This window comes from Zosterops lateralis (genome assembly GCF_965231275.1).
Source record: "Zosterops lateralis genome assembly, chromosome: 5".
NCBI classification, from domain to species: Eukaryota; Metazoa; Chordata; class Aves; order Passeriformes; family Zosteropidae; genus Zosterops; species Zosterops lateralis.
Window position 1 is genome coordinate 49,010,179 of NC_139766.1, and position 24,545 is coordinate 49,034,723.

Genomic DNA, 24,545 nt, shown 5'->3' on the forward strand with positions numbered 1-24,545 from the left:
TCCCTGTGGAGCTGCCCAAGTCCCACTGTGGCTGAATTCCTTGCTGTTAGCCCTCAGCACTGTCAGAAAAGAAATCACTGAAACATGTGAAAATACTTTGTGTAATAAAGCACTTGGTAACTGATAAGGGATAGCTGGATTTTGGTTTGCTTTTTTGGTTGATTGTTTTTACTATATGACTTCTAAAATAATAAATTTTTAAAAATCCATTAAATAATAAACCACTCTAAGTTGTGCTGTGGTGTAACTATCTATGTTCTTTCTGTGTTCCACATGTGATAAAATAGCCTGGGAGAGGGTCTGTAACATCGTCCCAGGCTCCTTGCCTGGAGGTGTTCCCTGAGCCAACCCAAGGATGGGCCGTGATGAGGGTGTGACATCTGTTCTGGTTTAATGGGTGAGGGAATGAGTGTGAGGCTGTGATTAAGGCTCTTCTGATGGCCCCTGAGAAAGTGAAAGGCTTGTCTGTCATCACTGGAAGTTAAAAAGGACTTTTGTGATGTATAGGCAAGTCTGCTCCTCCGTTAAACCTTTTTCAGGCTGTGATTAAATGCTCTTACAACTAATGATTTTTTTTTTTTCTTTTTTTCTTTTGTGAGGGGGGATGTTAGGCATTTTGGTTGGGTTTTTGGTTGGGGTTTTTTTTTGGTTTTTTTTTTTTTTTTTTTTTTTTTTTTAATACAGCATTGGTAAGACTGTTTTGTTAGTGTAATAACACATTTTGGAAGTAAATATGTGATTGAGCACAAGAGAGTCGTGTCTTTAAGTTAGCTCAGTATCTTGGGGCCCAAGAAAACAGGTAAAACCTCCATCAAAGGGAATGATGCCATTGAATCCGATCTTACCAAAGAGAAATCTGAGATGCTTCCTGCATGTGGAAACATTTCAGTTTTCAGATAGATCTTTACCAACTTTGGGACTGAGTTTCAGTTACAAAGCATGAATTAGTTTATTAACTGGCTGCTACTGACCTGTCTCTGTTTACTCACACTGTTAATACTCTCTGTGCCTTACAGAAGAAATCACAGCTTAAGACTTCCTGTGGAGCTTGCAAGCATTTACTTTGCACGGTGAAACCTCTCTTCAGCTGATAAGGGAGAAGCATGTTAGAAGTGTAACTATTCAAACTGAGACAGCTCCCAGTTGGATAGGGTGGAGATCTGGGAGTGCTCGTTAGCTGTGGTATGTCCCCGTTCCAATGGGGACAAGCCCAGAGTGAGCATGACTGGCTTGGAGAGGTGAAGGAACCTGGTCATCTTAAACACTGTTTACACAACCTACTGCCGGTTGAATAAATAAATAAACTTGCCTGCTGACTGTATCCAGAATGAGTCACTCCATTTTACAAGAGGTCTGTTTTGGCTACAGAAGTGTAGGTGTTCTCTTCTTGTGAAAGACATTAAAAAAGAGTGGAACTGACTTGCTTCTATTGTATGAGAAGTCCTGGCGTTTGCTCCTTGGCTTTCCTTACCTCCTGTTTGCTAGTTACATTAGAGTCTATTACTTTTTTCCTAGACTTCCTGAATATAATTAATTTTTATTAGCTATCCAGTCATCATGACATTTTCCAGCTCAAGGGAATTAGTCATCCCCAGGTCCATTTTAACTTTCTCATTTTCAAGATGTCTTACAAATTTTAAGCTTGGATGTGGCCCCCATGTGAGAGTACTTGAAGAGAGTGTTGTTCATTGACTTTCCCTTCAAAGTATCCAAAGTGAGGGGCTTTATTGTTCATATTTTTTGTTTCTCTTAAAATGGAAGATGTAAAAGGGTCACGATGCATATCAGTGAATTTTGAGTTCTACATAGTATCTTGGTTTAGATCCCATTCCTTGCCACTCTGTGAGATAAGCTTTTTATTAATTTTCTTACAGGTCACAAGTATTCTTTTTATAATATTGTTTTCTGTAGGCATGATAAACAGGTTATTGAGATGCTGTGAAGGGGATTAAACAAAAAGAGAGGAGGGGAATGAAGGGGGCTTATAGGTATGATTCTTCTGGAAGCTCTGATGAGCATTTTGATGGCTGCAAAAGCTTGTATGGTGTTCCCTTGTAGAGTGCTATGAGCTCCTGTTGATGGTTGAAGACTTTTGTTCATTTCCTGGGATTAGTATCAATGGCCACAGTATTAAAGATCCAAGGCAGGAAAATGTCATGAAGGCATAAGCAGATTTGGGCCTTTTTTTGACTGATGGAAGGTAGTGCACAAACATACAATTTATTAAAATATTCCACTGTGAACAAAAATAGCACTATGACAAGTAGAATTCACCTAATAGATTTCAGAATGGCATTTTATTTTTGCTTTTAAAATTTCTTTGCCAGCTGATGCTGTTGAGTCAGAGAGGTGGGCTTGGTACAAGAGGTGACAGCTCTGAAAGGCTCCTGCAAAGCTGCAATCACAGTGCAATAAGGTTTAAAGGTCTGAGACTATTGAGGGATGAGGAAAGCAGGATTTCTTAGAAGATGTAAGAGGTCTTGTAACTCATGCATAAAAGTCTGAGTGTTACAAGTAGAAGTAACAGCCTGGGAAATGGGTGTTGACTATAGACCCTCCTTCTCTGTTAGGAGAAATCTGTTTCCAGCCTGTTGTGTGATGTGTTGCCCGCAGCCCTCATAAACGGCTTATAAAAATAGTGAGACAGCGTGATCGGAGGTGTTTGAAAAGCAAAAAGTGTTAATTAAGGTGAAAATAACAAACTATACAAAACAAAAGAGTAAAAGCTGTGCACGGTGCCCGGAGGATCCATATACTTGCTATCACACCCTGAAAATGCACCGAGAGTTGCCGTGCTCTCCTTTAAGTATGTAACAATCAAGGTGGGGTTTTTGGCATGCTGCCCAATAGAAATAGCTACAGTTCTTGAGCTACATTTGAAGGATCCAGCAGGTGCCTTTTTCCTGGTACAAGGCCCATTTTGTTGAGAAGAGCATCTAAGTTGCTGGTTCTTTGCCTTATAAGTGAAACAAAGAATGAAACCCAAATCCGTTCCTAATATGGGAACACCTGCTAAGGTGTGGGGGTGCATTGCCACACTTGTGCAAATATATTTCTTTAGCACCTGAAAATGGATGCAAAGAAGGAAATCTTCAGGTTCCTGGAGGAATTTGCAAGCTGCAGAAACTCCAAGAGCCCTGCATTGAACTGGGAGTTTTTTGTGGTTTTTATTGGTGTCCTGGTAGTCCTGTGCTGTAGCTCTGAAAACTGAATTCTGGCTGCCGGGATCGATTTCTCTACCATTCCCATGGATGCACTTTACACCAAGCTGGGTTCCCAGCGGCTGCTCTGTAGGTAATGCTGTATGGTCATGGTTTGTGTTCAGGTCCCTGCTTATGAGACCCGTGGAGAAACCAGACACACAGGAGATTGCCTTTGCAGTGTAAATGATCCTCTTTGTCTCGGCCTGACTCCTGCAGCTTGTAACAGGCAACGGTGACATCGCATCCACAGCAAAAAACCAGTCACAGTTTATCTCCTCAGACTGTTCTCCCTCTCCTTTCCCTTTCTGTGTTATGCCAGGATTGTGCTATTTTTCACCATTTCTGTTAGGTTTTTGGTTGGGGTTTTTTTTGTTGTTGTTGTTGTTTTTGTTTTGTCTTTTTTTTTTTTTTCCTCTGTAAGGAGAATATTGACTGAGATGGAGTATTTTCCTTTTTCTTTCTTTCAAGCCAGCCTTTCCTCTGTCACATGCGATCCACTCAGAAATCCCCAGTCCATGTCTTACATTGATTGGTAGCAGTTACCAGATGGTGTTTCTGGTTCAGTGCAGCTTGTGTGCGTCTTGGAGTAAAAACTGTGGTGAACCTGGCTGGAGTTGTCCAAACACTGCCCAGTTGTTTTACTGCTGACTAATGGGCAAGAGTGAGGGCAGTTCACTTGCTTCTGTGTCAGTTCTTACACCTTTGTGGTGTTGTTCTGTAGCACTCTGCAGAGTGGCTCCATTGTCTTGCCTTGAACTTTCCCACAAGTCCTATATCCACTATCATCTTAATGCTTTCAAGCTTTATGAATTGCTTTTTGGGAAGGACCTTTGGGGGAACTAGGCTGTTGTGAGAGTTTCTTGGATTTTTAGAGGGCAAGAGGGTCAGAGCAGCACCATCCTGAAACAGCTCTCACTCACTGAGCTCAAGCCTTGTAAACCGATAAACAAACCAAAGGCAAGGCTCTGAGAAAGCTATGCATTTCATAACCAATTCCCAGAATCTCTACTACTTATATCTCAAAACTTAGGTTTTGCAGTGTATTTGGACTGTTTAGTGAGAAATCAAAAATTATCTGAAAAAAGGTTTACTTTGTAAATTGGTAATTGGGGGAAGGAAAAAAAAGTTTCAATAATTGTGGAAGTGGATGTTACTGTAGTCTGATCCACAGTCAGTCTGCACTCAAATACTTCTCAAAGTGGCCAGCTGAGTGTCGGCTAGTTAATGTGAGATGTTAAAAAGAAGTTGAAGTACCTGTTTATATTCCAATAATCAGATGGCTTTCCAAGGTTTTCAGCATGCACAGCTTGAAACCTTTTAAGGTTCCAAGAGTTTGTAGTGTATTTGGCCACTATTTTTTATAGACTTCATTATTTGCTTCATTCTTTTGCAAAATGTTCAGAGTTGGAAGGAACCCACAGTGATCATCAAGTCCAGCTCCAAAGTTAAGGGCCATTCAGCCACAGTGTTGGGGGGCGGGGTTTGCTTTCTGCAGACATGGATTTACACTCGAGGAAGAGAATGTCGGTGTCTTCACCTCTAATTATCTTACCCCAATGGGCCAAAGAATGCATTTGAGTAGAAAACACCTTTTGCCCGGGGCCATTTGCAATCTCCATCAGCTCTCCCGAGGTCAGTGCTGATGAGTTGGGATAGGGCCTTTCTGCCTGCAGAGCTGTAAGCCAGTGGCAAGATGCAATTTTCAGCTTGACATTTGGGGCGGTTCACTGCAAGCTGGTAAAATTTGTACGGGGGGCTGCTTTGTTTAGTGTTTCATGCTGTTATTTCCAGACAAGGGAATTCAGTGTACCTGTAATACTGAGAGCCAGTCCTGTTACACTGCTCTGGCTGTTGAGGCAATTACACACATGGTTCTTGAATTGTGTGGCACATCTCCAGCTGAAAGTTGATTCTGGCCAATGGGGTTTGGATTTTTCCCCTTGCCAGTACCTGATGTGATTAGAATTGGAAATGAAACCATTTTGTATGGACTTTTTACTGGAGAAAAAGCAGTAAGTAGATCTGCATCTCTGTTTCTGGGATTTTTTTGTGTTTTGGGTTGGTTTTTTTTCTGTTGAGCATCTTTCCCATCTTTTGTTGATGCACATATGATTTTATGGGTCATAGTGAAATATTTGGTTGATCATATTATGAAAAATCAGTGAAAAAGCTGTCAGTTTTGTGCTGTCGACTATGTATGCAGTGATGGGTTTGACTGCTTAGCATTGTGAACAAGAAGAAAATACCTTGGGGTGCCCAATTATAGCAGCAGTGAGAGGAAATTCAGAAGAGTAATTTTGGCTTCCTTCATTGCCTTTATGTTGGCCTCTGAGCGAGTGGCTGTTCCACTCCTTTCAGATTTCACAGCAGCAAGAGCACTAATGGCAACTCTGTGCAATCCTGACTTCTCGTGTCTATGAGACTGAATCAATGCTTTTCCTTCCACATTTAGTAAAACAATTTTACACGCACAACGAGCAGTTATTCTTGTCTATACCTGCTTTGAGGTGGACTAGATGAGCTGGAAGATTTTATAGAAAGCCATCTCTTTCATTCATTCTCCCTCACCCACCCTTTTTCTTTTCCTTTTTTTTTTTTTTTTTAATAAACTGCTTGACAATGGAACAGTTCTCCAAAGGAGGTACTTTTAAAGCAAAGATGAGGAAAAACCAGGTATTTTAATAGGGCTTACCTCATAAGAGTAGAAGTTTAAAGCAGGAAAAAAGAAAGTTAACATAAACAGAAAGAAAAACAGTTGAACTTGCCCAGTTCAAGCATACAAAAATCAGGTGCTGTTATGACAGTATCCAAACACTTAAATTGATAATGTGTTTATTGCTGTAACATTCCCATGTGGTTTGGAGCAGAACCTTTTGGAAGGGAGCTGTGACCTAGAAACTGAGTTTAAGGGCTTGGATACTTAAAGTAGGTTTTAAGTAGAGTTTAGATGCTGAAATCCAGACTGCAGTCTGTCTATTTCCTGTTCAGTCACTGCTTACCCTTGGATGTGAGGAACCTCCCTGACATCTCTGACCAGCTGGATTTTCCTTTCATACCCACCCAGGACTGCTTAGAATGGGAGTCCCACAGCAGATCTCATACAGAAATGTCACCTGATCCCAAAATGAAGAGTTTCTTTCCCTAAGTTGTGATCAGAGTAGACTCATTGCTTGGGGGAACCAAGCTCCTGACAAGCATCACACCTCTGTTCTGGCTGTTTTTAAATTGCATCTGGGAAAGGAGGGAGCCTACAGGGGAAGGTGCTTGCCTGTGAAGAGGAAGGCAGGGGTCAAGTGCTATTTCTGAGCACTGTCTTTTAATGTGCTGTTTAATATTAACATCACATCCATAAGCAGAAATGAGAACAGGCAGCAAAGATCTTCATTCCCATACTACAGAGTCATGCTTCCCTGTAGGCATAATTCTCTCCCTCTGGCCCAGCACATGCATTATTATAATTTGGGTTGAGTGGCAGGAGGAATCCCCTTCCTTGAGGAGAGGCAAGTCTTGGACTAATGTTCTTTCCCTTTCACCGAAGGCTTGATCTTTCTGACAGTCATTTAAAAACAGTGACCATGCTTCCTAACAGGAAACTCAGCTGCAATTTGGAAGATGTTTGTGTATGTGTGTGGTAGGCAAGAGATATTTTTCCAGCCTCTGTGGCAAGAGGTTGTGTAATGTATAATCTCTCTTCTTAACTGTAGTTGATCAGCGTTAACTGAACAGGCAAGCACTTTGTTTGCCCTTTTGCAGGAGTTATTTGGCAATACTTGCTATCAGCAGGGCCTTCCACGGATCAAACAGTGTCTGCTCACTGCTTGGTCTGTGCTTTAGAGGCAAGCAGGCATCACATATGCAGCAAACCTTTGGTTTGTTTATCAGCACAAGTATAACACATAACCCTCCTAAAAGAGGGCACTGGTTTTCCTAGAGTTACAGTCCATGGCTTTCTCTGTAGAAAGATCTTCACAGTGTAACTTAACAGCCACATGTAACTTGTGAGTATCAACTAGCAGCAAACTGCTTTCTTAGGAAGAAAGTGGCTTCTACTATTCCCAGCTAGTGAAATGTCAGCTGTACCTGACCATATGCAGAGGGAAGAATAACCTCAGGTACCAGCACAGGCTGGAGCTGACCTCCTGGAAGCAGCTCTATGGAGGAGGACCTGGATGTCTTGGTGAACAACAGGCTGCCCATGAACCAGCAGTGTGTCCTTGCGGCCAAGAAGGCCAAGGTGTCCTGGGGTGCATCAGGAAGAGCAGTGCCACAGGTTGAGAGATGTGATCCTGCCCCTCTGCTCAGCCCTGGTGAGGCACATCTGGAGTTCTGTGTCCAGCTCTGGGCTCCTCAGCACAACAAGGACATGAAGCTCCTGGAGTGGGTCCAGCAGAGACCACAAAGGCAATGAGAGGACTGGAGCCTCTCTTATGAGGAAAGGCTGAGGGAGATGGGCCTGTTCAGCCTTGAAAGGAGACAACAAGAGAGGGTGTTTGTGAGCATCTGGAGGGAGGGTGTCAGGGGGATGGAGCCAGGCTCTGCTCACTGACGCCAAGCAATAGGACATGAGGCAACGGGCAGAAACCAATGGACAGGAGGGTCCACTGAACAGGAGGAGGAAATTTTTTACTGTGCAGGTGACTGAGCACTGGAACAGATTGCCCAGAGAGGCTGAGGAGTCCCTCTCACTGGAGATACCCACGAATCCTCTGTATGCAATCCTGTGCCATGTGCTCTTGGATGACTCTGCTTGAGTAGGGAGATTGGGCCAGATGAGCCACTGTGGTCCCTTCCAGCCTGACCCATCCTCTGTGACTCTGTAGTATGTATACTTAGCTGTGTATATGGGTAGTTCCTTAGTGCCTAACTGCAAATGCATTAAGAGAGCACATAGAAATACTTGTTGGAATCATGTAAACTTGTTCTCTTCAGGCTTTGTGAAGTTTTCTTCTTTCCCTCGCACTTAAAATGTATTTTTCTGGGGGGATTCTGAGAGTGTATAACTAAGCTGCTTGCCTGGCTTTCCCAAGGAAGCAGCTGCTGCTGTGCAGCAACAGAGAATGTGGTGGAGGAGGAGGCAGCACTGCTTTCTTCATGTAACAGGCACAGCTGCAGGAGATCCGAAACCTCGTGGTTTCGGATCTTGACCGAACTTGACCCGGTTTCCTTGTCAAAAGCACATCTGGTTTTCAGTTTAACTTGGAAACTCTGTTGTGCCTGTGCTGAGGCTAGGAGTCCTGAGATGCAATCCTTCTGTAAAATGCCAGTGTGTTACTGCTGGGAGAATTACCAAGAGAGCAGATCTAAATGTTGTCTTTCTAGTCCTATGAGAGAGGCTCGCCTTTGTCTTGTCACATTATATATCTGGGATTTGTGCCTGGCAATTTGAGTGCTCCAGGAACTGTCAGACTCCCTTCTCCTCCCTCTACTGCTTTGGTTTGGCTGGAATCACCTGCCATCCCCTCACAGCGGCATTGTCTTAGTACAGGTGACTTTCCCCTGTGCTAGTATTTCTTGCCTGGCATTGTGGACAAGAGTAGCCCAGAGTGCCCTCTGTGATGTGTGTGCACTGTGCCATGGACTCGGTCCCTGTCTTCCCTGGAGCGGCTCAGCTGGGGAGTTTCTGCAGCTCACCCAAGGCAGGAGCTGGGTGAAGGTGGAAACAGGCTGCTCTTGGTTGCAACCTGCACCAGAGGTACTGGAATTCTTTTGTGCAAATGAACAATCATTTTCATCTTAAGAGCTGGGACAATAAATGCTTGCAAACTGCAACCCTCTGACAAAATGCTTGCTTGCTTCTGGTATGGAGAGTGTTCACAGAAGAGAAAAACAGAGGGGAGATTTGCCAGGGTTATTGATTATAAGACTGTATAAACTCCTGAAGAGCAAGCTTGAAGTTTTAAAATTCTGCCTTATACAGTCCCTCCTAGTATCCTGGCTTAGGAAGGCTATGTGGATGCTGCAAATGTTTGAATACAGATCCAATATTTGGAGTCTGGATGTTTTAAACCAGGGCCTGAACTGAAGGGCTGTCGTGCAAAACAAATGCACTGGGGTGGCAGTGGAGGACAGAACAGCTAATAGATGTTTTCCCTTTGCTTGACATCTGTCACCTTCCCCCATGCCAACCCTTCCTCTGTTTATAGCAAACCATTTGCTCCCATTAATTAGAACTGGATTGCTGCCATCTGACCAGCTTTGTGCCTGTACAAACGTTAACAGAGCCAAGACTGCACAGGTGGGGAGAAGGGCCAGTCAGAGGAGATCTGTTGCCTCTGTTTGGGGAGGGATAGATGGGGAGGGGGGGAAAAACCACCCCCCCCTTTCCAAATCAGGTACATTGGCCTACAACAATAATTGAAATGCAGACTGGGAGCCCCAGGATACCACTTTAGCCAGCTCTTTTCAGAGCAGACTGCACTTTAAGCCATCCCCTCCAGTTAAATCTCTTTAACAAAGTGGTCTGTATGAAGCCTTACATACAAGAAGATAATGGTGCTGTCATTTTTGCAAATAATCACAATGGGAGCAGAAAAATAAGAGGAAGATGGTTACGCCTGAAAATGCAATGAGGTTCCAGTTGCTAATGCAGTGGAAACTAAAAGGAAGCTGAACCACAACCCAAAGCTGTTCCTGTCAGTCTGGCTTTTCTGCTGTGATTTCCTCCTAATGTCATGTGTTGCCATGACATTAGGAGGAAATGTACTTACCCTGGAATGGTTTTCCTTATGTAAAATACTATGAAGACAAAGTATTTAATGTGGTAGTTGAAGCAAATCTTGAGTGGGAGAAATGGGTTAACTTAGATTGGCTTGGCTGGATTGTAAAAGAAAAATCCCTGCAAACCCTCCTGTGGCTACCTCCAGCAGTGATGTTCTGCTTCTGCTGGGACTATGAAACAAGAGGGTGTCACTGGTTTCAACACTGAGGATTAAACCCTGTATTTAAAGAAAATAGAACAGCAGGCTTCCCTCACCCCTTCATATAATGGTGGGAAGTGTTTCTTTGTAATGCGGGATGGAGGGAGTGGATTGTGTGTACCCCAGAGTACTTCAGGCCTTTTAGAATGATGATGATCAGAATCTGTTCAGACATGGAGGACCTGAGTGCCAAGGCTGTGAGTACTCCAAAGGCCTGAAGTAATGGCAAAATGGTTTGGGGGGAGAAAGAATGGTGCCTTGTTCTCACAAACATGCAAGGAAGGAGACCTTTCAAAGTCAAGAGTAAAGATATTTTTAAACACAAAAGCTTTGGAGATGTTTTTACAGCATGTTGTAGGAAGTACATCATTCCCTTCTCCATGGCCTAGCATCTGGAGATCCCTCCTTTGCTGTATGGACAGGGGCCCCCGGCCCCCAACTCTGCTGCAGTGACAGTGGTGTTTGTCTGGGGCTTAAGTGCCCCATGTTGCAACATCCAAGTCAAGTAAGTAGCTTCCAGCTTCGGTGTTCTCTCATCGGAAAGGACAGCAGTAGATCTTTAACAGACCTCTTCCTTCTTTCTCACGTTCTTGCCCCCAGTGCAAGATTTTTCTTCCCTCTAAAAATAAGCATTTTTTGCTTCTATAAATCACCAGCCCTTTCTGTGCTGATGACAGATACTCCCTTTGCTGGTTAGAGGTGAGGCAAGTAAAACAGAACTGAGTTATCTTCCAAGTTCTGCAAGAATCTCTCCTAGCACAATATTTTCCCTAATTAAACTAACTTAGGGAATCATTTGCAGGTCACAGTAAATGGACTCAATGCATAAATACAGTTGGAAAGCAGAGTGTTCCAGAGTGATGCACTGAGAGCAGTCATCGTGGCTTATGGGTTGGTGGGGGTGGAACTGTCAGTCCTCTGAGACAAAATGTGCTTCAAAATTATTAGTTGTGTCTGCATTAGGTAAACAGAGTCGAGTGTAACGGGAACCTGACAGATGCATCTTTTTCAGGAAAAAGAAATGTTTTGGTACCCATTAATTAGCAGAGTATTAATGTGCTGCTGAGATGATATGTGCCAGTTTTAGTATCAGTGCTGCTGGATTACCAGCAAGCCTTTGCAAGTTTGGGCTGGCACTCATCACACAACTGTAGAAGTAACAGAGAGCTCTGCTGGCAGGGTCTTGCTCTTGGGAACAGCCTAAGGGCAAGAGAATGTGCATTTCTATAGGCTTTGTTTTGCAGACAGGGTAATCATGTTTAAATCCATGGTCTTGCTCCTCTGCTTGGAGCTTTACTTGAGTAGAAAAGATTTGAGCTTTTCTTAAATATTTCCTATTTGAAAGTATGTTGAAAATGTGCATCTGGAGAAACCACCACTGCCCACGACTTAATCCCTGCCTTCTGTAAGTTGCTTTGCTACTCCAAGAGAAATCTGTTGTGTTTTTCTTTCATCCTTTTTTGTTGGATATTTTTCCATATCTCTGAGCATCATCACCTGTTGCTCTTAATTTTTGCTTGGGGTTTGTTCACCCTAGTTCAGCTTGTCACCACAGGCTTTCCAGTCATTCCCATAAAAAAGCTGTATTGTTCTCTCTGTGAGATGTCAAAAGGTGGGAAATGACAGGACAGATAGGGAAGCAAAGAGAAAAGGTGAGGCAAAAGCTACTTGGATGCTCAGCTGGGCATTCCCAGTTGTAAGCACTGTATGGGGGCTACAGCCAGTGGTTTGGGTGGTGACAGTGAGCGGTGCTTTGTCACAATCCCCGAGGCACAGCAGCAGACTGCCCAAGTCGCAGGAAGAGCCTTTGTTCCTGGGACAAACGCCATGGGAAGATCTGGACTTCTCTGTGGTCTTAGCTATGAGCACATTGTGCCGTGTTAGCACCTCTGGAATGAGATCTTGGGAAGTGCACTGAAGGAATTATGCTGAAAGGCAGCCATTGGGGATGTTCGTTAATGGCAGGATTCTTTTCCAAGGAAGGCTAAAGGGCTGCGAGAGCTCTGTTAAAGCCCATGCCTTCGTCTGTTCAGCTGGCTGATGCAGCAAAGTGCACCTGTGTACAGAAAAGAGCAACACTTGGCTGCTGCAGGGTGCTAGCCTGCCTCAAGGCATTCCCATCTGGGAATACACGAGAGCCAGGGGAGAACATTACAGATTGCTGAGCTTTAAATTCCCAAAACACTGAGTGATCTGAGTGTGCGTAGCAGGGGGGCTGTCCAAGGTGCGTGGCGTTGATGGACAGCGTGACCATTGCTGACAACAAACTCGGACTCTTAAAAAAGGAAGCTTGAGAATTCTTGCAATTGTCACAGGAACATTTTGCAACTGTGGAGAGAGCAATTTCTTTCTTTTCCACAGAACAGGCTATTTGAGAATTCAGTCCTGATATCCCCTGAAGTTAAACAAAGGGGCCAGGAGAACAAGCTTTTGTCTGATGCCTCCAAGAATGTATGTTCTGGTATTGATTCAGGCACTTACTGCTGCTTTTCTTTAGCTTGTGAGCAATTTAGATTATACCTGAGGTTTTTTGCTTTTATAGTTTTGGGGTTTTTTTTGGTCACAAAATAATTTAGGTTGGAAAAGACACTTAAGGTCATTAAGTCCAAGTGTAAACCTACACTGCCAAGTCCACCACTAAACCATGTCTCCAGGTGCCACGTGTACAGGTATTTTGAATAGCTCCAGAGATGGTGACTCAACCACTTCCCTGGTCAGCCTTTTCCAATATTACAACCCTCTTGGTGATGAAATTTTTCCTAACATCCAGTCTAACCCTCTGTGGTACAATACTAATTGTTGAAGCATCCCATCATTTGGGAGTGATTTGAAATAAAATAGAAAAATGCTTAAGTAGGTACAGTTAAATACCCTAAACAAACCAGTGAATGCTTAGAGTCTTCCCCTTGTCCTCCCTCTGCTAGGTGTGCATTTGTGGCTGTTACTTCAGCAGTGAGGGCACTGGAACAGTGAATATGCCACATTCATTTGTCTACACAAACACCAATGGAAAACCAGCAGTTAAGCTTTACTGTCCCTTCCTGCCTATAAAAATGCCTCCCTCTTTCCCTGTAAACACAGGTTTTATGGAGCAGTAGCCTGGGCTCAGCAGCCTGTATCCTAACCTGTTAGAGGTAAGAATCAAAGCAGAACTAGGAATAAATGTGATGCCTAGGCTTCCTGTTTTGAAGTCCCTAGTGATGCACTTTGTTTGAGCGTGATGGTTGCTTTGTTGTTAGCTGGTAAAAATGACGAGGAAGGACAAGTTTCTGCAAGACAGACATAGAGTGCATTAAATAAATATAAATTTTATTAAAAACACCCACATCTCAGCGTTATCAGGAATGATATAATAATAAACAGCTTTCAAATAACCTGCATTACATTACAATACTTACAGTATTTATAACCATCCTCGGATTCTTTTTATAGACATACCAAACATTTCATGAAAATGAATGAAACAAAAGTAAAAAAAAGTAGAACTTAAGCATAGAAAATGCACACAGAAGTTCATTACCTTAGTGTCAAACTGCTAAAGTTTCCTACACAAGTTAACCACTAGCTTTAGAAGTGAACTTTATACTGCTGTGCGTCAATCAAGATGAAAAATTCATTCAAGTAAAGTTGACAACTCTCAGAAGCATCTTCAAGTATGGCTATAGTCAACCTGATAATCCTATACAAGCAACTCTGTCTGCTTTGTCATTCATTCCAACTGAGGCAGGGTTCTGTACACCAAAAATTACAGCTCAGGTATTTACAATACAAAACTGATTCACCAACTAAGCTTCCTGCTCCTGCTGCCAGCAGTTTGGCAAATGACAGTGCATGGCATATTAACCAAACATCTACTATGGATTGCATGAATTATATAGGATTTAAAAAAAATCACCAAAAGATGAAGATATATAATGATTTACTTAATCTAACATATAACCATCATTTTTTTTTCAAAAAGGCAAAACTTTTGTTTCAATGAGTGGATAAAGTCACAGACTGAGAAAAAAACAAAATTGCCATAATAAATATTTGACCATTAAACCCAAAGGCCTCCTTTGTTTTACTTGTGTTAGGTTGTGATTCTGTTGGATAGAATTTCTTCCGACCAAACTTAATCTTACAGTATATTGCACAAGATATAGCTGGGACATGGAGGTTTGCATGTTTAGGGAAGCCCTTGTACAGACTGTACCTTTTTATATTTTATTTTATTCATTACAGTATTAAAGAAGCCTTGTTTAGAGAGTGACTTGAACAACTCTAGCAAACAGTCACTTGCCAAACCCCTGCCTTACATTTTTCCCTTTAATCAGCTCAGTGCATTCTACTTTCTTTTTGTTTAATCATCTGAAACAGTCAAAACATTCTAAATCTCTTAAACACTTCTGTTACAATAAAGAGCTAATGAATTTACAAAATTAGTTTTAGTTACACAATACATGTACAAGAAAAATAAGAGAAGGGATTCAAAAGAAAAGCATTAAATCCCTGGAAAAAAAAAAAAAAAACCAAAACAAAAAACCCAAGAATAATATATTTAACCTACAACAGCTTTACATACACACAGGTGACACGTTGGCATAGGAGAACATGAGCTGAAATATCCCTGAATTTTTAGAACCAAAAAAAAAAAAAAAGGAAAAAAAAGAGTTGAAGTTCAAGTTATACTTGCTAAAATGTCAAGTATAGAGAGTTTTTTTGTTTATTTTTTTTTGTTTTGTTTTTTTCAAAGGCTATTGGGGGAAAAAGATGGTATACAATATATAAACTTTCACACTCAGTTCAATATCCTATTGCCAAACTAGTGTTGAGGTATATGACAAGTAGGAACATCACTCAAACCTTTTAATGTATTTTTAGATCACATTATGATATATTTGTAGCAGGCTGAGTAGCACCATGATGTGAATTCAGCTCAAAACCCAAATATATAGATTTAATATTTTTACAGTACTAAAATACTAAAGCATTGCGTTAAAAAAAGTCTTGTTTACAATTTAATTTACTATACAACTCTCCTGCTTTTTTTTAATAGAAATTAATGATTTAAAACCACCACAGCAAGCCAGCTGCCTATTTTTTTTCTATTAATCAACGGAATTATACAGAACTAACCCTGTTTCATTCATCCTGTGTAGGCATCCGTCTGCTCAGTCTTCCTGGAAAAGAGGCCACTTGCACCAAGAAATGACTTGCACCACAATGTATATAATTATCAACACAAAAGCAGTTCTGCCATTCCATAATGGGAGCGCACAGATCTCTAGAAACAGCAGAAGCCCAAGCTAACTAGGTGTAGTTTGTTGCATGCTGCTAATTATTACCTGTGGTTAATATAAAATTTTCCTTAAAACTGTACATATTTGAGCAATGAACTTGTCATAATAATTGTAGAAAACAGTTTACAGTATAGCTGTGTGAGATGAGCACCAGAAAAAAATGTGTTTTGTGTACTAAAGTATTCCCTTATATCCAGTAAGCCCCATTTTTGCCATAACTGACTGTATTAAAAATGGATATGTAGCCTACTAGCTGATGCATGGCTAAACCAAAAGTATTTAAAAGCTTTTTTAGTTTAAAAAAATTATCTTTGCATTTTAAAATCAAAGTAAACTTTTTTTTTAATGTCTTAGTACCTTAGCATTGTTCAAGTTGCCAAGCTTAGGTAGACAAAGTGCTTTTGAAACACTATTTAAAAAAAATATCTCTCTCTCTATTTTATTGTCCTTTTCTAGGACTTGACTGGATGAGCAAAATCCAGAGGTCTTTGTAATTCCCATATGTTAAAAAGTAAGCTTATTTTAACACCAGGTAACTTCAATACATACATAAATGAAAAGGTCCTCCCTGTTGCTGAAGAACATTTGACTACATCATTGACATTTTGTTATAAAGGCATTAACTGTTTGACTGATAAAATAAAGACACCATTCTTTTAGATAGCACCATGGTTTTAGAATATTCAAACAAATTCAGTGTTTTGCTATTTGTCTTATCTATTTCGTTAAATAAAATCAAAAGACTATTAAGATTACAGTAAAAACTGCATGTTAAAAAGCCATAATTCCAGTATTTCAGTACATCATAGATTCAGCACCAGATGTTATTTTAAGATTCCTGCAGTTGTAGTACTACAGTATTTTTTTAGGGTTTTTTTTGCTCCTGTTCCATGACTATGCAAACTTGATGACATTAAAAGTGGCCACAGATGTGCAAAACTGTAAGGAAAAAAAAATTCCATTTGCAGATTATCTCTTTCAGTAATAGAGCCAGTATTTACCAGTATAAATTGCGAAGCACTTTATTGTCTTCTCTCCTCTCCTTTTTCCTTTCCTTTTATTTTCTCCTTCTTTTTTTTTAAATTTTTTTTGCATAGGATGCTTTGGTCTTGTTTCTTACGTGCCATCTGTGACCACTTAAAAATCAGTGGAAAACAAGTGTTCTAATGAGATTTACCTCCTTTTGCTGGTGTGCCGAGGCTTATTCCACCAATGAGTTCCATAAAAACACTGTTTTCTTCTCCACCCTTGCCTTCCATGAAACCTAAAGCACCTACTACCCTAGTGACTAGGTTTTTTTTAAATGAGGTAACCAACCAAGGTGTGAAGTCAGATATATCGGTTGTAAGGCCCTGTAACCCGTGTAAAGGCATATGGAGATGTGGTTACGGTGGAGTCTGTGGTGACTGACAGTGTCCTTTGTGCCAGGGACTTGATGAAGCGCAGGTACGTTGGCTCAGAGGGCTCGTGGGGCTCCACAGGCTCCCGCTTGGCTTTTTTGCCGTAGGATTTCTGAGGCACGTAGTCTGGGCCATACTTCTCACATTCCTCTTCTTTCTCTCTTGCCTTCTCAGCCATCTTTGCCTCCCACAGAGCCAGACCGTGTTTTGGCTCATTCATGCTCTTGTGCTGGTAAAATACAAGGGATATTCTGGTGGGATGGTTCCTGTTGGGATTTTTTAAGGGAGTTGTTGCATGGAGCTCGCGTTTTGCACACTCTATGAGAATTGACCCGTGAGATGGAGCAACTGCCACTCCTCCAATATCTGGATCCAGAAAGTTCTGCTCACTATCTGACCAGACTTCATCGGGATCCTCTGCTTTTTCTGGATTCAGCACATCAGTTTTATCTAAACCACCCTGAGGAGTAGTCCTGTCATGGTTTTGACCTGGAAGCATGTTAGACAAACCATTAACTGCATGTGAAATCATTTCATTATCCTTATTTTGGAGATGCAGTGAATTAGGAGGACCACTAAACATACTTGGAGCAGAATGGTAGTCATGTGATAAATGTGGAGGGGGTTGCATGTGATGTTCATCTGTTTTACTCATGGAGGCATAATCCATGCTTGGATTACTCAGATTAGATTTTAACCTTGAGGCAACCTCCATAAAATGGCCATTGGCCTCATGGGTTGAGTAAGAGGAAAATGACCCTATATGGTGTAAATTTGGTCTAATGGTGCAATTACTGAAGGAGTCTACCTGCATATTTTGGTTTCCATAATTCAAGTACTTGGGACCAAAACTCTGGTTATTCCCAAACCTATGCTGGTATAATGTTTGAATGGGTGGTAGACTTAGTTTAGACATATGGTCTTGGCTCTGGCAACTATATAAGTCCATGTGCTGATGCTGGGAAGAGTAGGAGCCCAAGTAAGAGGGGCAGTTGTCCATAGTTATGTTTCCATTGCATTGGTAGGGGGGATATTGGTTATTTTGACTTAAAGATCCTGAATAAGGGTTCATGGGACTGGAAGAATTCAAATAAGACCCCGCAGACTGTGATGAGGTTGTATAGAGGTTCATGGGATTGGACCCTCCATATGGATCTGAAGTGTATGAAGAGTTTGGATAAGCATTGGCTGGATTAGGCAACCTTCCATAGAGATTTGCAGAACCTGAACCCGAGTAAGAGTTAATGGAATTTGACTGAGGATTGTTAGGGAGAGAGCGCTGTGGATGCTGCTGCTGCTGCTGTTGTGTGGCTGGTCCTGAAAGACGTAAAAGATCTGTAGATGTAAAAAGGAAAAACAAACAACCACACAACAAACAGGCTTTTAAAAAAAGGCCCCAAACCAACCAACCACCCAACAAATTAAATGCTTTATATGAAATTTCTGAGAAAAGTAGATTCATTAACAGACGCTCCCTTTCTCATATCTCAAACACCATCCTTTGAGAAGCTGAATAAATACTAAGGCTGCTCTTCCTTTTTGGCCTGTATCCAACAAGATCAGATGCTAGTGGACGTGGGGACAAAAGGACAGTGCAGTCTGTTCAGAGTCACATGCACAAAATCCAAAGAGTTGAATCATCTTTTAAGTAGCCCATGAAATGGAGCATCAAAGTGCTCCCAAACAGCTGTGCACAAAGTGACTTTCTTTTCCCCAAGAATAAATAATTCTTCTCATCTGCATGAATAAAACTGACTGCAAGAAATGTCCGTAGCAATATGTCAAAACCAACAGTCACTGATAGAACAGTGCAGTAATAAGTGACATTAACTGAAGACATAAGAGCAAAAATGTCATGGGACAGCTGACTTCTATTCATAGGTATTTCAGTGACCTTCTGGGTGGCCCTGGGTGGCCCTGTATGCTTTTTTCCTCTCTGGAAAACTGCTGAAACCATAAAATAGTTATAATATATAACTCCTTTTAGTTATAATAGTGATAACTCCTTTGCTCAGGACTCTCAAATATGCTGCTGAGAACTGACATAAATTCTTACTCCACTATGGAAAACCTGCTTTGCTTTTGGTCTTGAGGCAGAGTATAAATAGTGTTAAAGAGGTTATGCTTGCATCTCCTGAAATTAGGGGGGTCTCTGTAACAGTGGCAGACATTGAGTGATGTGTAGGTCATTCTTTGGCAGCAGCACCACACACTTCTCTTCATGGCTTCTAGCACTACTAGTCCTTTTGAAGATACTTTACAATACACTGGATGGCAAGCAGAGTTTGTTTCTAGATTTATACAAGTGTTTACTATCCAACAGGAAAAGGTTTCTCATTGCAACTTTTCTTTATTTTTTCTTCTCTGGAGTTGTACCAATTTTGGCACTCTAGTATTTATATAATATTGATATTAACTTTCAAGAAATCTCTTGCCTTTTTAGTTCAATACATTCTTGGGCTGAAAATACTGGTTTTCTTGAGGCTGATTATAACTGGCCCTGATCTGTAGGATGCTTACCACTGCTGACCCCATTCAGATTCCTGTGTTTACCTGCCAGCTGCTTTGCGTGACCTGATGCTTCCGAGGTGCCTTGCTTGTTGCGTGCTGCAGCAGACTTCTCTCTCTCAGCTTTGCTAGAACCATTTTCCAAGGAGGAAAGCTTTTCTGCAGCTGCTTTCTTTGCTTCTAGCTTCCTTTGCCGACAGGTCTTAACAGGCTCTGCTAACATCCTTACTTTTCGTCGAAAGGAGGTAAGGACCTGGATGCTGCCATTCCTCTTCTTCTCCTCCTGGCCCTCAGTGCTTCCAAACTCATCCACATCAGAGACTTTGTATAATGGGAGCACATGGAGCTGCTCATCTTCTGGTGTTTGGCCAATTTCACGATTGTCTTCTCTAGTCAGTGTGCAAACCTGTTAGAAAAGTGTATTAGAATTCTGAAACTCTACCTCTGCATTGTGCCTTGCCCTGACACTGTCAGTGCTGGCATCTGGCAAGCTCTTTGTAAACTGTAACTTTCTGTGCAATTTTTGCATATCACAACAAGCCTGCAAATGTAATTTCTTCCATTACTTTGTTGGACAGTGTTAAAAGAAACAGAAGGTGTATAGATACCTGTTTGTTTTGAAATGAACAGTATAGTTAGGGATTGCCCTTCACGTGAAATTAACACTGTGATCCATTTTATTGTGCCCAGAGAGCTAAAGCAGTGGAATATGTGACTTTCTACTCACCTGAAGATTCTTTCATTACAATGCATGAGGTAGCTACCTATTAGAGTGTGCAATGTAACATACTGAAGTTATACAACATAAACGTTGTACTTTACACCCCCTTACAGTGTAACTGTAATATTAGTAACAAGATTTAGGGGAGTTACTGTTATCATGCAGCAAGCCTGTTGCATTAGTCCTAGCTAGAACAGGTATTGGGAGGATCTTTGTGGAAAAAGATGCTGATAGGGACATATTCTACAGCAAAGTCATTGTCCCAGCTTTGGGAAGTAAGCTCATCTGGAAATGTACATTGTATTGGTCGTGATTAAATTGTGAATTAAGTCAGACCCTGGAAACATAAAAAATTCAGTTCAAATTAAAAAGGCAGATACTCTCTTTGGTTGTAATAAGAGCTGCACTGTGAATCTAGGCAGCTGCTTCAAACTACAGCCTTTATGATTATTCAGAACTGAAGAGTACTCTTTCCTATGTTTGGCCCAACTGTTTTGTCACAGAAATAATCCAGTATACATTGAAAACCAGCTCACTTTTCTAGTATCTTCTACAGAACTTCTGCTGTACCTGCCAGAAATCAGAATTCAGGAGAGTAAAGGGTACATGGACTTGCAGACTTTCTGCTCATCCAAAGCAGGAATAAAACCCAAAATTTCCAAAACTATCTCAGAGGGGAATTATTTATTTCTGTCTCTGTTTTACTAGAAGATATAATCCAAACTTGTTAGAAAAAGAAGGGTTTCAAGAGGATAAATATGAACTGTTTTGTGTCAGGAACACTGAAAGAGGCATTTCAGTTCTGCTGGGACCATCTTTCCATTGTCTTCACAGTTCCTCTTTTACCAGGTCTGTGTTAAACCTTTCTTTAATACACTGTAAGTCTCATTCATTTGAAAGAAAAATGTGCAGGGAGTAATAAGTTAGCTTAGTTACTGCCTAATTTTTTTATTATTATTTATTGACATTATGCAGTATAAATTTTAATAGAGAGGAGATAATGAATCAGTGCCGCGAGCTGAGTGCTGGAGTGAGGAGGCTGTTACACATCCCAGACTTACCAGAGTACTCCCGTTTTGCATATTGTGCAAGTCTCTGTGAGCATGAGCACAGAAGTCGAGGCAGGCAGTGACCCCTGAGAACGGGCGACCTTCCTTCAAACCCAGGCGACACTCGGGGGCTCTGTGTTCATACTCGATCTGAAGAGACAGGACAGGTTTCACTGCGTGCTCCAGGACACTGAGTGCACAAGGAATGCTCTGCTGTGACAAAGGGCAGGTCTCCCTCATGTCTTGGAGGTGACAACAAACACATCTTGAAAGCAAATAAACTACAGCAATTCAGTGGCTGATCTGTACCCATGCGTCATTCCATGCTAGGTTTTTCCCTGGTACCATCAGTTTCTGGTGTGATCGTGAAATTGGTCAATAACACTTTTCCTTGTGTATTACTCCTGATTTTCTGCCAGGGGTTGGTGTTTTTATGTGACAAATGCAGTTCATGGTTTCTGTGACTGGCACTCTGAGAGTGGTATGTTTATGTAGACTGGAAGTATACTGAGCTATTAAGGGAAAATGGCTTTAGAAAACTAACTTCAGAATGACTTAATGAAAAATAATAATTTGCTTTTTGATTTGTAATATTTTGGCATGCTAAACATGTATTTCATGAGTTTAAGTACAGATCTAACCCCTTCCTAAAAAGAGAGAGAATTCAGTCAAGACAGTACTTTGTACCCATGCAGTCATTATTAAGGAGCTTTACAATGAACTCATAATACCTCAACAGAACTTTCACAGAAAGGATTTTGTAATGGAAGATAATGCCTTAGAAAAATGATGGCTTCATATTTTATTTGGAAAATTAAAAATGAAACCACATTTATAAAATGCTTTGCTGAAATTCCAGAACCTTTTAAGTGAATGCACAGAACATCTACATTTAATGGAACTTAATGGATCCCTTTTTAAGTTAAGGTCAAATTAGAAGTTTTGCCAAGCCTTCATTCAAAATCGCTAAAAATATGTCTAGTTTGCTCACAGACATTTATTTTTCAAATCTGGATTATTTCCTTCCCTAGAATGTGCAAATAAAAGCAGAACAAAATTTCAAAACAGTGTAAATTTCTTTGGAATTAAATGTGAGCAGTTTGAAATGTTAGCCAGATTATAATTGTCTCATCAAACTATACGGGTGCAGCTGCTCTCCAAAATGTTCTGTTCGGTCCAGTTGGGAAATAAACCTTTCCAGTTCTTGGGTGTAATGCAGAAGTGGTATAGATTTGCATTAGAATAAATCTTGGAATTTGAAATGTGGTCTTAGTGGTTTTTTTTGGTTTTAGAACCTTTTACAATATCATAGAAATTAGAACTCAGTCATCTCTTTTTAAAGCCACTGAGAGTAGCTCAAGTACACTTTACCCACAAATACAAGCTGTACATGAAACTGCTGAAATAAGCCAAGCTATACACATGCCTTATTACATAAGGTAAAAAATTGAAACTTGTAAAAGCAGGTATTTTTAACCAGTGTTGGGCAGTGCCACAGCTTACTTGGAGAAAAGTTCTTTAGTGATTTTTTGTGTGAAAAGCAGCCCAAGCAATGAAACAATTTATTGTTCACCACCTCATTTTTTTTTTCCTTTCTCTTCCTCTTCCTATTTTCTCTTGCAAAATGTCTCTCAGATATTTGGAGAGATAACAACAGCTAGTGGGCACATAGGCAGAGTTTCTCCACAATGAGTCTCCAAACATTATCTGATCAGGTAAGTGAAACTTGGTAGGTCTGTACTGAATTTGCTTACCCTGTGTAGCTGCTACTAAATAAGCAGCAAAGGAGTGAATTTTACAGCAGATAATAATGCAGAGTTTTGTGTTAGTTTACTGTTTCTGTTAAAGCTGAGAATCTGTTTTGTGCTAGTTGTACAGAGCTGTCAATAGGAAAGCAGGGTGATGTCACAGTTTGCAGTAGGTGCTGAAAGTTTGGGGGCTGTAAGTTCTGTGAATGTTCCTAACAGTAGTAAACCTGAGCAATGAAAATAAAGGTCAACAGTCACATGTTTGCAGGTGGTGTGCTGTCAAATTTCGGTGTAACTATCTGAAAGATATTTTGTAATGAAACATAGATGAGACACAGCCACACTGGGAACCTCATCAGAGCTCTGAACGTGCTGGTGTCTGAGAACACCAAGCCCCTCGTGCAAGAAGTCTGGTGCAGGCACTTGTGTGCATACACAGGGTTGAGTGTATTCAAATATAAAACTTCACTTTAAAATCACGTTTACAAAGGCTGTTTTGGTGAAAACTAAATTCACCTGGTGCTTGAGAGAGCAGAACTGAAACTGTGGCTACAGGACTTGAGTTCAAAATGTTGCCAATCTCACACGATATTCATGGCAACTTTGCTGGTTTGGATGGTAAGTCATGCTAAATCAAGAAATTTGTATTTTGGAGCTGAGGAGTGAAATAATTTTATCATGTTGATGTAGGTGAAAAGATTAATTCTGTTTAGTGGACCAAATCCTGCTAGTTTTACTTGTAAGAGCATTTTAAGTGGAATTGTTAATTTCTATTTGTCTTCATGCTGGTATCAAAGAAACATTGGCATGAAATATATATAATTGTTTGGTGCCAGGCTGAAGCATTGGGAAGTATGTTAAAAATCAGGTGACTTCCATGACTGCTCATATTCCTTTTTTTCCCCATCATACCTGGTTGTTATATGCATCGGGTGCAAGCTTCTTGTAGGTAGGTGCCATCAGGGTTGACAGATTCTGCAAATGGGATTCTAGTTTTTCTTCCTGTTAGAGATGAAACAGGGTTCAATGACATTTCCATACTGTGTGCATCTGGGATCCAACAAGTTAGGGTCTTTACACAATCATGTTTACACTGACAGTTGTGTAAAGGCATAAATGAATATTACTGGCGTTTAGAGAGTGAATGCTGTGAACCTCCTTTTAATTTTATTGTTCCAAGGCATGCTTTGGCTTGGTCCCCAACTTGGGACCAAGGACTGGAGGGTAAAGCCCTCTTTCCTGCCTAAATCTGGCTTCCATAGGAAGTAAATCCAAGAATGCAAGTTGGAAGAGTGCCCTGGTATGCTCTGGCCAGGTATCCATCTTAAAAATGTAGGTAGTTTAGGATTGCAGACTGATAAAGAAGGCTTTGTGCCACAGCATGTTTGGAGGAGAGCTATTCTGTGGTTCTTAATGCTGTAGAAGAGCAGTGGGGCAGGAAAACCTGAATGTTAGTTATGATCATATTCTGAACAGTGCACTCTTTTCAGCACAGGCTGTAGGATGCAGAAGTACCTGTCTCTCTGATCATGAGAGTAATGCTTGGATTTGTGTAAGACATCAGAATACAGTGAAACTGTACACAAATGTGCCAGTACAGACAGGGGACTAAATCTGCACATCCTTGCCAGAAAGCAGACTGGACCACTGGAATTTCACATGACTTGCTGGAGGTGTCCAGGAGTCACTGCAGTCATAACTTCAGGGTATCTCATGT

The 24,545-nt window shown here is 41.0% G+C and overlaps 1 protein-coding gene across 1 annotated transcript in view; it reads right to left on the minus strand.

Moving 5' to 3' along the window:
* Positions 1-13,445: 13,445 nt before the first annotated feature.
* The window catches only part of TET2 (tet methylcytosine dioxygenase 2), a 69,671-nt gene continuing 58,571 nt past the window's right edge, over positions 13,446-24,545 (minus strand). Inside the window, exons 7-10 of the mRNA XM_083861752.1 lie at positions 23,741-23,830; positions 21,093-21,230; positions 19,356-19,716; positions 13,446-18,137 (exon numbers count right to left, since the gene is read on the minus strand). Of these exons, the coding sequence (XP_083717878.1) occupies positions 16,732-18,137; positions 19,356-19,716; positions 21,093-21,230; positions 23,741-23,830 (1,995 nt within the window). The 3' untranslated portion in view covers positions 13,446-16,731. The remainder of the gene's footprint in view (positions 18,138-19,355; positions 19,717-21,092; positions 21,231-23,740; positions 23,831-24,545) is intronic.